This window comes from Kogia breviceps, chromosome 7, assembly GCF_026419965.1.
Source record: "Kogia breviceps isolate mKogBre1 chromosome 7, mKogBre1 haplotype 1, whole genome shotgun sequence".
Lineage (NCBI taxonomy): Eukaryota > Metazoa > Chordata > Mammalia > Artiodactyla > Physeteridae > Kogia > Kogia breviceps.
This window is the reverse complement of record NC_081316.1, coordinates 36,810,890-36,826,685: the sequence shown is the minus strand read 5'-3', so window position 1 is coordinate 36,826,685 and position 15,796 is coordinate 36,810,890. Positions and strand designations below refer to the sequence as shown.

The 15,796-nt window shown below is 47.0% G+C and overlaps 1 protein-coding gene across 12 annotated transcripts in view; it reads left to right on the top strand.

Moving 5' to 3' along the window:
* The window catches only part of NAV2 (neuron navigator 2), a 764,629-nt gene that overhangs the window by 532,586 nt on the left and 216,247 nt on the right, over positions 1-15,796 (top strand). For 9 of the 12 annotated variants that reach the window (XR_010841345.1, XM_067038097.1, XM_067038101.1 and 6 more), the window contains 3 exons: positions 884-1,139; positions 5,833-5,901; positions 14,371-14,537. Coding sequence is in view for 10 of the 12 variants with exons in the window: in XM_067038097.1 (XP_066894198.1) it covers positions 884-1,139; positions 5,833-5,901; positions 14,371-14,537 (492 nt within the window). In the remaining 2 variants the exon portion in view is untranslated. Of the gene's footprint in view, positions 1-883; positions 1,140-5,832; positions 5,902-14,370; positions 14,538-15,796 lie in introns of those variants that run through there. The other 3 variants (XM_059070150.2, XM_067038100.1, XM_067038102.1) reach the window with 2 other exon arrangements.

The following is a 15,796-nucleotide window of genomic DNA, read 5'->3' as shown; positions in this document are numbered from 1 at the left end:
GCTCCGGACGCGCAGGCTCAGCGGCCGTGGCTCACGGGCCCAGCCGCTCCGCGGCACGCGGGATCCTCCCGGACCGGGGCCCGAACCCGCGTCCCCTGCATCGGCAGGCCGACTCCCAACCACTGCGCCACCAGGGAAGCCCCAAATGCGTTTTTTAACATCGGAACAATTAACGTCTGGAATAAAAACTTTTCGTAGCGCCACTCTGCACAAATTTCTTTTAATGTAGGAGAATTTTTGTGTGAGTTCTTTATGGAAACAACCCCTATCTCCTATTCCCACGCCCACCCCAAGTTCAAGTTATTTATTCAACGGGCAAGAGAGAGACAGAGCCATCTGAGGGCAGGATGATTGGGCGAAGCAGGGCGAGGATTTTGGAGTGGGTCGGCAGCCACTGGCTCACTCCGGGTGGCTTGCAGCGCATTGCAAAACCACCCTGTGTGATGGGGCAAGCTGTGTCAATATTGTCATTTGAGGCCCAGAGAGATTGGGCAGGCCCACGTGGAGACCCGTGAGTTTCCCTCAGTGGGTGCTTCTGTCCCTGGACGGCTTGCTCTGTGTCCTGAACAAGCACAGTCTTGCTCGGGACTCTGTCTTTTTCGGTTGTGTCCTTGAGAATTTCCCCCTGGCACTTGCCAGGCATCCCAGTTGCTGCTTGCCTCGGGTATCCACTCTAATCCCAGTGGGGAGAATCAACTAATTTCTTTGTGGTTTAGGCCTGATTTTAATGGACTGGGACACCAATTAAGTGTTCAGGAAATCTGTCATATCCTAGAGGAATTAAAACTCGTGTGAGGGCTGAAGCAGCCTCTTGAAAGGGTGCGAGACAGGGCTCCCCGGAAAGGCTTCCTCCTCTAACCAGAACCTCTTCACTGTCTTGCAGAAATCAGGAATGGAAACCTCAAGGCCATTCTAGGCCTCTTCTTCAGCCTCTCCCGGTACAAGCAGCAGCAGCAGCCCCAGAGGCCGCACCTCCCCTCGCCACTGCTGCCTGGCGTGTCCCCGGCGGCCGGGGCCCCCTCCCAGTGCCAGGCTGGCGGTTCTCAGCAACAGGTGCCCGCCGCTCCCCAAGCCCCGTGCCAGCCTCACCAGCCAGCGCCACACCAGCCGTCAAAAGCACAAGCTGAGATGCAGTCCAGGTGGGCTCTCCTCGCCAGATGATACTTCTGCTTTTTATCAGGGGTCTTCTGCCCCACTGAGCACATTCTAGCCTGTGCCGGACGTGTGTGTCATTTGCACTTCTTCGGTGCTGAGAACTGCTGGTAGTTAGTGGGGAAGTAGTGTGACCTTGAAATGGATGTGCCTGGCGGAGATGTATACCGTTATAGATCGGAATCGCCAGCAGCCAGAGCTAATTAGCTGCTCCTGGCTGAACTCTGGCCTATTACACACACACATTCGTAGGCAATCAACAGCCCCAAAAATAGACTTCAAATTTCTTTTGCGTGTCTGCCTACAAGCTGGGTGTTCAGTGTTATATGTGCAAGTAATTTCCCTTAGTGGAGGCAAAAAGTTCTCCAGCAGATGCCTCTGCTTTGCCAGAAGAGAGAAGTACTGAGAACACAGAAGAAAGATGGCCAGTGGGTTTTAGCAGGGAAAGAGGCATTCCCCCTTCCCTGAGAGGGCCAGCATCCCCTGATGGGGGGCGGTTACCATTAAATGGGACTCACTTTTGTTGACCTCAGAGACCGGGTAGCAGTGTCAGCTGTGGCCCTCTGCTTTTTGGATTAGGACCTAGATTTTGTTTGTTGTTTCCAGAGGGACCTACGCTTGCCAGAGGGACTCGCCATAGAATGATAACGCTAGCAGAATGCTGGGGCAGTTACCGTCTACTCTGTTACAGTGTATAGATGCATTCCTAAACAACTCTGCAGAAGATCACCTCGTAAACCATTTGTTTTAATGACAAAAGAAGGAGGGGATTAGGAACTAGAAAGTTTTTGACTCATAGTGAAGTTCTGGAGAAAAGTCCACCATAATTTTTTTTTTTTTTTTAAAGCCATAAACCTTTAGCTATCAAACCTAAATGCCACTGATCGAACTGATTGTTTGATTTCATTGAACATATGCTAAAGAGTAATGGCTTTTTCTTTCCAGTTCCCCGAAGCACCAGCATTAATAATCGTAGGTTTTCTCACACACCGTCATACCCTTAGTAGGCCATTGTAGTTAGTTAGGCAAAGCACAAAGTGGTTCAAACAAAGCAGCTGCCTTATAGATGGTTACAGCCTTTTTCCCCCAGGAGAAGCGCTGTTTCCCAATTGTGATGGTGTTAAAACCAGCACTGATAGATGTGATGTAACTCAGAGCCCCTAATTGATTATCTAATTATATCCAGTTCCCATTTTGGAAATTTGTGGGCTAGTAGGAATGCCTGGACTAGCAATGAGGAATAGACAGCCAGGCAGCCGGCCTCTGCACCTTTGCCTTGAAGAACCACCTGAGTGGGAGCCACTCTCTGATTGGAGATCCCTGATGGACGTGGATGATTAAATGATCAGGACATCACTTCCCACACTGCATTTTGCAGAGTGCTTATTCCCTGGATGGTAACATGCGGGGGAAGGGTTCTATGGGGAAAAAATTGGGAAATCCTCTGGGTTAAGTTGTATAAATGTTACTGCAGGGTCTACTCAGATCCTTGAATCGGCCAATATGCATTCATTTATCCAGTTAGTGTTTGAATGCCTTCTATGTGCCTGTCACTGTCCTAGGCACTGGGAGATCAAGGGTGAATGAGATAGCCAAGATGCCTGCTCTCTACTGTCTACTGGAGGAGGGCAGGCAAACAAAAGGGGAAGAGAAATATCCGATGGTGGTAGTACAATAAGATAATGGGATCAGAGGGACCAGGTTGATAATTTAGGTTGGGTTGATGGGAGGCTTTCTCTGAGGACATGACACCAAAGTGGAAATATGAATGACAGGGAGCTGTCTGTGTGGGTGTAGAATAGATCAGGTTAGGGGGAGCAGCCGGTGCAAAGGCCCTGTGGTAGGGGTGAGCTTGGCAGCCTGGAGGAGCAGAAAGAAGGCTAGTGTGGCTGGAGTTCAGTGGGTGAAGGGGGTGTGAAGTGAAAGGCAGCCTATAAGCAGAGAGGGCTGACCGGTGGCCCCTAGAGTTCTGTAGTCCCATGGCCCTTGAAGTGAGGTCAACAGTGATGGCTCTACAGGCTAAAGAGTTGATATTTCATTCCAAAGGTATCAAGCCATTGGAGAGTCTTGAGCAGGAGAGAGACTTGATTTGATTTACAGTTTTTTTGTTTGCGTGTCTTTTTAGTCACTTTTGTTCCTCTCTGGAGAGTAAGACTGTGGGAGGGTCAAGAATAGAAGGAAAGACCCTAGCTAAGAGGCTTCCATGGTCCTCTAGATGACAGTGGCTTTGATCAAGGTGGTAGAGCAAATATGGAGATGGACCAGTTCAGGATATTTTGGAGGATGAGCCAACAGAACTACAGGTAGATGGACTATCTAGAGTGAGGGAGAGAGGAGTCACGGATAAAGCCGAGATTTCTGGCTTGAGCGGTTAGGAAAATGGTGGCATTTCTTGAGATAAGGAAGCTGGGGTGTTGGGGTGGGGAGAGGAACACATGTGTACTGGGAATCTTCAGAAGGCGGCGTAGAAAGCATTCTCAAACTGAGCTACAGAACTCTTCTTATCTTATAGAGCATCTCATTGCATAGGGTTCCGAGGAACATGTCTTGAGAAACCCTGGGCTTTTGTCTCTGAGCTATGCTAGCCTGAGGCATCCATTTCCATAGTAAGCATTTGTCTTCTCAACAAAACCAGGTGTTCCAGTCAGGGCACCCATCTCCAAGTAAGAAAAAACATCCTACTATTAATAAACGCTTTACCTAGGGGGACTTTCCTGGCAGTCCAGTGGTTGAGACTGACTCGGCTTCTCTAGAAATTTTTTAAAATAAAAAATAAATTAAAAAAAATAAGAATAAATGCTTTACCTAAAGACGAGCCAAACTCACTTAAGCCAGGTTTTTTTGTTTTTGTTTTTTAAAACACTTCAGATGTTGGGGGTAGGGGTTTATTAATTAATTTATTTATTTTCGCTGTGTTGGGTCTTTGTTTCTGTGCGAGGGCTTTCTCTAGTTGTGGCAAGCTGGGGCCACTCTTCATCACGGTGCGCGGGCCTCTCACCATCACGGTCTCTCCCGTTGTGGAGCGCAGGCTCCAGACGCGAAGGCTCAGTAGTTGCGGCTCATGGGCCCAGTCGCTCTGCGGCATGTGGGATCTTCCCATACCAGGGCTCGAACCCGTGTCCCCTGCATTAGCAGGCAGATTCTCAACCACTGCGCCACCAGGGAAGCCCATAAGCCAGGTTTTTATATCCATTTTTTCCAGAGTAGTTCCTGCCGTCATGGCCCCCTGACCCTGCAATGTGGTGACACAAACTGGGCTCTGGAGTTGCTGTATGTCCTCATTCGTCCCTTATTTGGCCCATATTGGGTTACTTTCACAGATGATTTGTTTTATCCATTATATACCGATAGTTTCTAATTTAACTTCCAGAGGATAATCTTGTTCTCAAGGTCTAGAGATGTGATACCCCATGTTCATGCTCTGGCTGTAAATTTAAGAGTAGTAAAATCACTTCTCTGGCTTTGTTTCATTGTATTTCTATCCCCAAATTCTGACTTCGATAACCAAAGTCCCAAGGGTAATGGTTCAGACCCTTGATCATTAACGTCAAATGTTGATGCAACCCCCCAAATACCAGGTTTGTGTTGATCCTTCATTAGAACTCTGCCAGATACAAACATGCCTAAATACAGTACCTCTCAGGACAGCAAATACTAAAACTTGACAGCTTTTCCGTAGTGTTTGTTAATAAGAGAGTCGTGGAAGCTGAGCAAGGAAATTTGAGATATTGGCATGAAGGAATCAGAGCAACTCCTCTATGATGGCTGCCAAGTGGAGACTCACTTTTACCCTGCAGCTCTTCTCATTAATTTATGTGCTGGTTGAGAACTTGATCCACATTTCACCTCATGAAATTCCTCTCCATCTGTGTCTACCTTACATATTATCAATATTTAGCTTTCTAGAAAAAATCCAAACAATTACTTTTAAAAATTCATTCACTTCTGTCTCTTCCTTCACTTCCTAAGTTTAACGACACTAACATTGTATTTCTCACTTCATATCCTTTTATGAATGTGGCATAAGATGTATGGATGCAAGAAAGATAAATATTTCTGTCTTTCCTAAGGCAGTAAGTAAGTTTAACCTTTTATTAAGTCCAACCATGATTCTTCATATTCATAAATTTATGGTTCAAAGCCCAGAATGTAGCAAGTTCGGAAGACTTGAAATGATCATTGCTTATACCATGGAGTGCAAAAATTCCCCAAGACCAGCAAAACTTGAAAACATCTCCACCCTTGTTTAGGGTCAACTTTATGGGCTATTCAGGACATTCATCGAAAAACCACCCTGATAGAACAAGCATGCAAAATAGAAACATCTGAATACTTTAGAAAGTTACAAAGTTTACTTGTCCGAGACCCCTGGCTTCAGTGCCATTGTAGAAGAAGGCCTTATAGTGACTGATACCATAAAAGAGATTTGGCATTAGGAAAAAAAAAAAAAAAAAAAAAGAAAACCACAAAAGTTCTTAGATAATCTCAATAGCAGTTTCTTCATGTTGGAAATTTACCAGATCAGACCTAGAAAGAAGGCTGTATATTGTAGAAAAAGCAGGCAGAGGGAAACCCAGGGGCATTCGCATTATCACAGGACTCCTGTTATTTATTTGTGTGTCCATTGCATCTTCTCCCCCCTCACTCATCTCTTCCACTTTTTTCTTTCCTATCATGCAGTGCATCTTCCAAGGACTCATCACAAAGCAAAATCATCCGCTTCACTCTGGGTCAGAAAAAGATCTCTAGGTTAGACTTTCTCCACGTCCCGCGAAGCATGGTTTCAACCCAGCCCCTCGTTCCTTTTGTTCTGGCTGCGTTTCCTTTTGGTCCCCCTCCCCATGTCTGTTTGCAGTTTGGGAAAACCAAACATGCTTTGGCTGATGACCCAGTGTTGGAGAGTTGAGAGTGGCCATGGGGTTATTGAAGGGGTGTGTGTGTGTGTGTGTGTGTGTGTGTGTGTGTGTGTGTGTGTGTGTGTGATCTGTAAGTGAGGCTGAGTTGTATGTATTGTTTCTGCATTTCATTGATTGTTTTGTCTTTGATTGCTCGGACATCAAAGTCCATTATGATTTAGAGAGGTGAGTTTGTAGGTGGTTTTCCATAGTAGTTTTATGATGAGTCTGGCTCCCTGCTCTGTCCTGGCCCTGATCCCACCTCACCTGCATCTTATTTATGTGTGTTATGCTTTTTGTTATTGGTGCTGTCATTAAAATTACTAATGTGGGATTGGTTTTCTCTTGAGTTTTAAAGACCTGAAGCATGAATCCAGTTGTTCAGAGGAGACAAGGCAATAAGGCAATGGGTTATTTTTATTTCTGGGTGCTCTTGTGTACCATGTGTAACATGGACAGATCACCTCAGTTCCCTGAAAATAAAAATTAGGGCTGCTCACTAATTCTCTTGACTCAGTTTGGCATCTACCGCATCCTGTCAGGACCTGTTTCAGAGTATGGCAAACGCCAGTTATATCCCTGTATCTACTCTGTTTTAAAGGTGTCAACAGCTAACTTTTATTGAATGCTTATTATGTGCCCATTTGAATACATTATCTTTTTTAATCTTCACATCGGTATTCTTGCGGTAGGTCATGTTATTATCCCCATTTTACAGATGAGGAAACTAAAATTTAGGAAGTTCTCGGTAAGTTATTACAGTCACACACAAAGTGGAAAGACCAGGATTTGAGCCCAGGTAATCTAACCCCAGAACCCTCACTTTAACCACTATGTTACATCTCTCCCCGCCCCCTCCTCCTCCTTGAATTCTGGTACTTATGTGGTTGTTGAGGCTGCTTTTTAAAATCTTACATTTCAGCCATGCCTCCTGGCCTTTGCCTCATGTTGCCCTTGTAGCATCCTGACAGAAACAGAGTCTCCTCATTATGGCTGGTATTTCTTTTTCACTGAATTCTCACATAAAGGTAAAGGGATGCCCAGACTGCATTTCTCTCCGTATTCATGCAACAAATAGGTACAGAACGTCTGCTTGCTGCCCTACTCTCTTAGGCTCCAGGTGGGTGCCTTTTCTTTTTTTTTTTTTTTTTTTTTTTTTTTTTTTTTTTTTTTTTTGTGGTACGCGGGCCTCTCACTGTCGTGGCCTCTCCCATTGCGGAGCACAGGCTCTGGACGCGCAGGCTCAGAGGCCACGGCTCACGGGCCCAGCCGCTCTGCGGCACGTGGGAGCCTCCCAGACCGGGGCACGAACCCGCGCCCCCTGCATCAGCAGGCAGACTCCCAACCACTGCGCCACCAGGGAAGCCCCTGCCTTTTCTAATCAGTTAACTTTTCTAAAAAGCTTACGCATGGGGAGGCCCAACTCAGGATCTGTCCGGCTGCAGGGAGAAGCCGCAGGGCAACTGCTTCTCTGTAGAACAAGTCAGCATGTTACCCAGACTTGGTTCTGGGGGACCTACGTTCATCACTGCATCTCATAGGCCTGTGTCTTAGTCTGCTCAGGCTGCTACTACATGTCACCAGAGACTGAGTGACTTAATGGAGATTTATTTCTCACAGTTCTGGAGGCTGGGAAATCCAAGATCAGGGTGCCAACATGATCGTGTTCTGGTGAGAGCCCTCTTCTCATTTCCCAGATGGCTGTGTTCTTCCTGTGTCCTCACATGGTGGAGAGCAGAGAGAAAGCAAGCTCTCCCGTCTTTGTCTCTTCTTCCAAGGCACTAACCCCATCACAAGGGCTCCACTTTCATGACCTCATTACCTCCCAGAGACCCCATCTCCAGATACCGTCACACTAGGATGACAACCTTTGTATTTGGGGAGCAGGGGACACAAACATGAGTCCATAGCACCCTGCTAGAGAGTGACTGCTTTCCCAACAGCTTGAGGCCCAAGTCAGATAGACAGCCTCCCCACACCACTGCACTGGTAAGCTGGGATCCCTTTTTTTTTTTTTTTGAGTGTCGTGCAAAGTCCATACACAGGAAAGGAAGGGGGTGGGGAGCTTGGAGGAAACCTGAAATCTAGTGTTTGCTCCCCCGATGTGCTTACTTCTGGAAGAGAGAGAAAACAGGAACTAGCGGGGAAAGAATCTAATTGGAAGCACATGCCCATCCCGTGAATGATCTATTATTATCAGTCCCAAATGATGGAAGGAGGTGGAGTGGGGTTGGGGGAGAAGAGAGGAAGAGCTGACGAATGAGGGCGTGTCTGCCCTGCCCTGAGGGCGTGCTGGGCACAGGGCTTCCAAGTTGACCGAAGCCAAGGTGTGGCTTTCCATCAGGGTCCTGTCCCTCACCTAGAGTTTCTTTTGGATGCGTTTTATTTCTGACGAGCCTTCTGACAAAGGGATGGTCTTCATTTTATTATTCGTCTAACACTCCTTGCCTTCTGCACCCCCCCCCCCACTTCCCCGCCCCTAGACTTGAGCACAATCTTGATAAACGTTTTAGCTGATCAGGCACCACCAGGGGTAGTAGTAAAGTCTGGTTGCCAAAAGAAACAGCCCTTCCTACCCCTCTGGCTGAGTAGGATACCTCTCCCAGAGCTTTGGAAATAGGTCTCTTGTTCAGGTGCGAACATCGATTGCACACCGGCCAGAGCCAGACACCTAGATAGGCACCAGGGAGGTTAAGCAGGGTGGGAAGCCTCATCTTGAATCTACGGGGAAGGGGCTTATGGAGGGAACTGGTACAGGGATGAAGGATTTCCATGAATTTCCACCTTTGACCACTGTATTGCCTCTTGCCATCCCTGGTGAGCCTCAGGTATTTAGGCTAATTCTACCTGTGGGAGGCATTGAAGCATGGTGACGAAGAGTGCAGCTTTGGGGCCTCCTTGGTGGCGCAGTGGTTGAGAGTCCGCCCGCCGATGCAGGGGATACGGGTTCGTGCCCCGGTCCGGGAAGATCCCACGTGCCGCAGAGCGGCTGGGCCCGTGAGCCATGGCCGCTGAGCCCGCGCGTCTGGAGCCTGTGCTCCGCAACGGGAGAGGCCACGACAGTGAGAGGCCCGCGTACCGCAAAAAAAAAAAAAAAAGAGTGCAGCTTTGCAGTCAAACCTAACAAACCCTGTTTTCACCACTTACTATGTTACCTGGGCCAATTATTTAATCTCCATGAGCCTGTGTTTCCTTATTGGTAAAATGGGGTAGTCCTGCCTCACTCACAATGCTATGTGGACTAAATAAAGTCATCTGCAGTCCTTTGCAACCTGGCATGTAATCAGTGCACCGTAACTAGCTGATAGGGTGATGCTGGTGGTTTGGGTTGATCTGGGCCAGCTCTAGCGAGTCTCACAGAGTCGATCTCTGTGCGACCATCTCGTGGAGAAGAATCATTGTGGCTAGCAGTTCAGCCGTCTCTGCCCAGCTGCTGAAAAGCAGATGCCATGGAAATGAGAGGTTTAGCATTTAATCATCTTGTCTAGAAAGCATCTCCAATTATGACCTCCGCCCCCCCCACCCCCAAGGACCTGAGCATGTGCACACAAGCTGCCATCTTTCCTGGGAGGGCCATCTTCTGCTCCCAGCCTTTGAAGTGGTTTGGGGGAGAAGAACGGCTTTCTTCCCATCAGCACGTACAACGCGTGGAGCTGGGATGCGCGCACAGGTTATGTGCCAGGAACAACAGTCTTACCGTCCTGCCTGCTCGGCTGTGCACACGTTGGAGAAATTGACCATAGCTCCCATAGCAGCAGGATTTTCCTTCTGCCTCTTTGTTACACCTCTTCCCTTAAACCTCATTTTTTAAAAAAGCAACATGTGTGTGTTTCAGAGAACACATCTGTGTCCTCTCATTTCGTAACTCTTGTTTGGACATGGGGTGATCCTGGGAAGTAGAGTCCCTCTTGCAAAGGAGCCATTGAAACCTTCTGGCACTCTGGATGATGCAGGGTGTAGATGATTCGAGGTTGACTTGCTGCACTCTACTCTCCGCTTTTTCTTGATGAGGCAGGCATCGCTGGGCAGCAGCTGTTGTGGTATCTGCAGCTGTTCCACATGAGCAAGACCCTGCTGTGCAGCAGAATGATGCTAATGGACAGACAGCAGCTATTCGCAGGCTGGAGCTTGAGAGAAGTTCTCCTGATGCACAAGGATGTTAAACAATAATGAACTTCAGAATGTTAGCCAGGGGCCTGTGTGACGGTGAACTGGAAGCTACTCTGCTTTTCAACTCTAGCTCTGTTCTCAGCTTCTCTAATGAATGCCTCCTCGCTGGAGAACAGGACCAAGTCCAAGGTTCATAGTGTGACATTGAAGGCTGCCCCCGCCTGGTTTTCCAGCCTCATTTCCTCCCACGCTGTCTCCCAAGCCCCAGCACACACTGGCCCTTTCTTTCTTCAGTGTTTTTTTTTTTTTTTTTTTTACAAGCTTCCCTCTGCATGACACCTCTGCCCCCTACCTTCTTGCCCTCTATGCACATTCTCATTCCACATGCCACATCTTGCTCTGGGGTTGCTGTTATTTGGAACCTTCCCTGACTATTCCAACAACTTCCGAGGTCATTATTTCTCTTCTTTGAATTACTTCTGACCTTTCATATTCTTTTATCAATGCGTATGTAATTGAGATGTCAGCTAGGGGATAGATAAGATTGAACTAGAACCCTGTGATAATCTTTTCGGGCCACCATGATAAAACCCCACAGGCTGGGTGACTTACAAGCAACAGAAATTTATCGCTCACAGTTCTGGAGGCTGGAAGGCCAAGGTCAAGTTGCCAGCCTGGTCGGATTCTGGTGAAGGGCCTCTTCCAGGTCACGGACTGCTGACTTCTCGCTGTGTCCTCACGTGGTGGAAGAGGCAAGCTAGCCTTCTGGATCCTCGTCTATAAGGGCATTCATCTCACCCATGAGGGCTCTTGTCTAATGACCCAATCACCTACCAAAGGCCCCACCTCCTAATACCATCACATTGGGCATTACAATCTCAACATACGAATTGGGGTCAGGAAGGACTCAGAAACACAGACATAGCACATCCCTGCTTCAGTTTGTGAAGTCCAGTGCCCTCACCTGGATTGCTCAGGTATCTTAGGATCTCGTGGTCACCTTTGGCTTTGAAATCCTGTATTCACAATTCAGTCTGAATTAATTCAGTTTGTGGATTGACTCATCATCCCAAGGGATGTTTTGGTTCCCTCCTGCGTGGATCCAAACGAAGCTTTTTTACCTGACTTCCCATCCATCACACATTCATTCATGGCCTTTGTTTGTGAGGCAGACTGCTGAAAATTTCAGAGGGTTGGAGGAAGCTTGCTTTGGAGCAAGCACTGTCCAACCCCATCCACAACAGAACCCAAGTTTGAAAGCACAGTGTTCACATAGATTCCTTCTGACACTTGGAAGAAGTTACTTGGTCTCCATCCAGTTTTCGCATTTGGTCAAGTTAAGGGAGATGTCCTCACTAGGGTGTAATGGTGATGAGGTAGAGGGCGACATGAGTTGGCTTGAGCTTTATGGTGGCTTTTGATGGCTCGGCATGTGCCAACCATCCCTTATTGTCATGTCAGCTGCCCTCAAGGCCTTCGAGACCTCTTCCATGTCTCAGAAAACTTGGTACAACCTGTAGCCATTTGAAGGATGGGTCAGTCCCATCAGAGTAGCACCTCTAGGTTCTGACTCAAGGAAGAGGATCTGATGGTGACCACCCCTGGGAAACCAGAGCCGTCTCAGTTAATCCAAGACTGGGGATGTTTCAGTGTGGGCCCCAAAGATGGCTCAGAGGTACCCCAAGTGTAAGGTCTTCGTCACGGATGCTTGGATGAAGCAGTTTCTTCGTCACAGATGCTTGGATGAAGCAGTTTCTCTCCTCGAATGTTCCTTAGGGAGATGATGAATCCTGTCTGCCAAAACCTGTCTTGCCTCTTTAGAAATGTTGATCTCCAACTCTTGTGTGTTGATTTTTGTCCAACTCTCTATTGCTGCTTTAACCTAGATCTGCCTGATTCCTTCCTTAATTGTCTGGTTCTTTTTTCTACCGTAGCATGTTTTCTTTATGACAATGTCCAGTTCCTTTATGAATCTGTGCTCAGCAGAGAGGATAATAAGGGGAACCAGCATGTATTGAGTACTTAAAACAGGTTGGACCTTAAGTCCCATTCCAAGTTTACAACTATCCCATTGGGTACTTTACTATTATTCCAAAGTGACACATATGGAACGTGAATCTCAGATCATAAAACTGGCCCAATGTCATGTCCGTATTTGTATGGAAAAAGCTCATATTTTACCCATTGTACCACACTGCCTCACAGAGGACCGAACTGCCTACCTCATTCAAGGTTGTGGCCATCCCATCCAATACTTTGAATTTCTTGCCTCTATAAAGGCCCTGTGCTGCTCTGAAAAATCTGTGGTCCAGTCCCAGGTGAGTGCAGTGGGGCCTCAAGCAACTTTTCCCTCCTCGTTGGAACGCATCTTTTCCCTCCTCGTTGCTTTTGGCTTCCCTGTTCTTTGCCACGGGAGTAGAATCCTGTCACCTGTGTTACCCTGCACCACTTAAAACTGTTGCTGTGACATCATCTTGGAACATGTCCATAACCCTTTTGCAGGCCTATCTGTGGGCATACAGACTCCTGCAGCAGCTCTGCCGTTGGCTGGGAGTCCTCAGGTGACACTGTCCGTCTTGGAGGGCTTGCAGGGTGCTATATGCATTGGACAACAGGTACCAAGATCCCATTGCTGGACCTCCTTGATCAGTTGACCTGGCCACCTCTAGTCTGCAGACACAGGCACTGGCACTGCTGGTTTTGCACCCTACTCCGTGCCTGTCTTCATGGGGTGAATATCTTCACTAAACAAGATGGGGTAAATTCACAGAGGAGCAAATCCTCCTAATGCAGTGGGAAGTGAGGCTCCTCCACCACTTTTGGGGGGAAGAACTCACCCCCTTCCTTCTCTCCTAGCTCCCAGTTAAGGAACTGGGCCAGCTTCTTCTTAACTGTATAAATCTTACAGTCCTCTCACACCAGCTCATGTTCTCTGTGTACTCTACAGCCATCTTTTCTTGCTCAGCCAACAAGAAAAAGTTTAAAGCGTTTGCCTGCTTCTATCTAAAATGCTTCCAGACTGCAGACTTCTTCGGTGCTTAGAGATTTGTGTGGAAAGAGAAGGCTGAAAGCTTTATGAGTTGAAAATTCAGACTTATCGCTAGATCTAATGCTGGTCAGCTGAGGTTCCAGTGGCTTTTCAACACTGCTAAGTGGGTTTTAGCTGAAAGATATAACTAAATATTTCATCATTTATTCATCTTTCAACTTTAATGATTGGAGAGACTGCTTAGTAGTCCCTGAACCAAAATTCTGATTTGCGGAGTCATAGCCTTAACTCTTCAGGGAATGGGCCATAATATCTTTAGACACATTACCAAAGATTAGTCTGCTGACTTTATTTCCCAAACCACCCAAAAATGAAGTGTTTTATTTAAAGGGAAAGTGTGTGTTTGTCTTTAGGCTAACAGAGTCCTGCTCATTTTACAGAAAGAATGTGTGATCTTATCCATCTACTGTGCAGAGAAGCTGAGCTTCAGACTCAGAGTAATGTCTATGGAGACAGGTTGTCAGATGTTGAAGGAAAATGTATGTCTGAACAAATGTTTCCATCCAGTCCATAATTTTTCATTGCAGATGAGTTGGGTTCTGAGGTAGCAGTTTCCTTTCTGACCATCATAAATTATATCTTTTTCTTGAGACTTACATCCCTAGATTATGGCAAAAACCATTTTCAGTATCTGTCAAAAGAGATGCACAGACAAGTTTAACAGTTTAGAGTCTTAACAGGCATTTATGTTCTACCCTTGATAAAATTAGAGATGACATGGTTTGGCCCTATTGAAAAGTAAAAGTACTCATCCAAGAGAAAAAGGAAAATGAGCTTTGTATTTTTTTTGGCCACGCTGTGTGGCTTGTGGGATCTCAGTTCTCCGACCAGGGATTGAACCTGGGCCACAGCAGTGAAAGCCCAGGATCCTAACCACTATTACACCAGGGAACTCCCAAGCTTTGTATTTCTAATCAGCAGACATATTCATATATTTCTCTCTGTGTTCAAAGGAAAACTACTCACACTTGGCTTTTGGACTTTACTGGGGTCATTACTAGCCTAAATGTTTGTGGTGGTTCCAGTAAGTCCTTGGACTGGCAAACTGCCCCCGACCCGATGTCTTGAATGGTTTCTTTTACCTCCTGCATGGCTGCAGTCCCTTCTGAGGTACTGTTGTTCTCCTGAGACTGAAGCCATTACTCTGTTGCTTTTGCATTTTAGACTTCCAGGTCCTACCGCGAGGGTATCCGCTGCAGGCAGCGAGGCCAAAACACGCGGAGGGTCAGCCACTGCTAACAACCGACGGAGCCAGAGCTTTAACAACTATGACAAGTCCAAACCGGTCACCTCCCCACTCCCACCCCCACCAGCAAGCAGCCATGAGAAAGGTAAGCCACCTTCTTGGGGGTCCTTTCTGGCATCTTCCTTTATAGCAGATCCAGTTCTATTGGGTGAGTGTGGGGTTGCAAACAGTGATGGGAACGGGTCACAAGGACGTGCTTGGCTGGCAGGAACTTTGTTAGAAGAGGTATTAATAAGGTGGGGAAAATATTACATATTCATAGTTGCCAGCAGGAATAGCTGTGTTTGTCTCGGTGGAGCCCAGAAAACACATAGAAGCAATATAGCGTTTGCAATTTGAAAACATTCATAGAACATTCTCTATACAGGAGGTGGTTTTCCAGAAATGCAAGCTGCTTGGGGCATGCATTTTGTGAGCCGATAAGGTTTTTACCCATCAGAAGTGATGTGAGGGAAGTTAGGAACAAGGAGAGTTTTCACCCTTTGAAAAAGTCCGAAATGTGGGTTGGCTAAATGAATATCTTGGCTACACATAAAGAGTAGGCAGCATTCCTCTTGGTGTTCTGATAATGTAGCTCTTACCAAAAAAGGATATGATTTTTTACTATGCATGGTACTGAGCTTTTAGGTTGGGGGGGAAGTGTAAGTAGCCCTGTGGGGACTCTTGCACAGAAGGTAGTGAAACAAACCTTTGCTTGCTGCAGTCTGTATCTCATGAGACATTGGAGAAATAGGGAAATTGAAACCGCTCAGAAGATTCTTCAAAAATAGACAGAGCCCTCCCTTATTCCTCCCATGCAAAGTGGTCTAGACTTCTTAGGGGGGCATGCCCAGGTCCCTAGGAAGCATTTTCTGCCTGGTAGTATGGAAGCTTCCTAGGGCTTGTCCTGGTTGTGCCCCCTCCTCTCCTGGGACCCAGGAGACACCCCCGCCCGCCCCCTGCAAAGTGCTCCAGGGGACTGGGCAGCTCTCCCACCGAACGAGATCAGAACCTCCCTGCCCGCACCCCTCCATCCCAGGATAACTTAGTCCAATGGAGCTGGGCTTCCCCCACACCCACTCCCACCTGGAACACTGGAGGAAATATGAAGGAAATCTGTGTAAGGCTGACATATATATGGCAGAAATTTTCTCTGACAAGGCATGGGGAACTCTGCACCTAGCACTAAAGCTAAAATCAGAATGTCTCAACCAGTCATGACTCTGATGCAGCCTTTAGCTCCTGCCTCAAGCAGAGCATTTTTCTTCTTTTCTTTTTCCACCTCCCTTCCCCTCTCCTCCTTTCCTTTTCTTTACCATACCCAAGTGTATTCTTGTTAAAAGTGTGTTTAACTTACAAAAATAA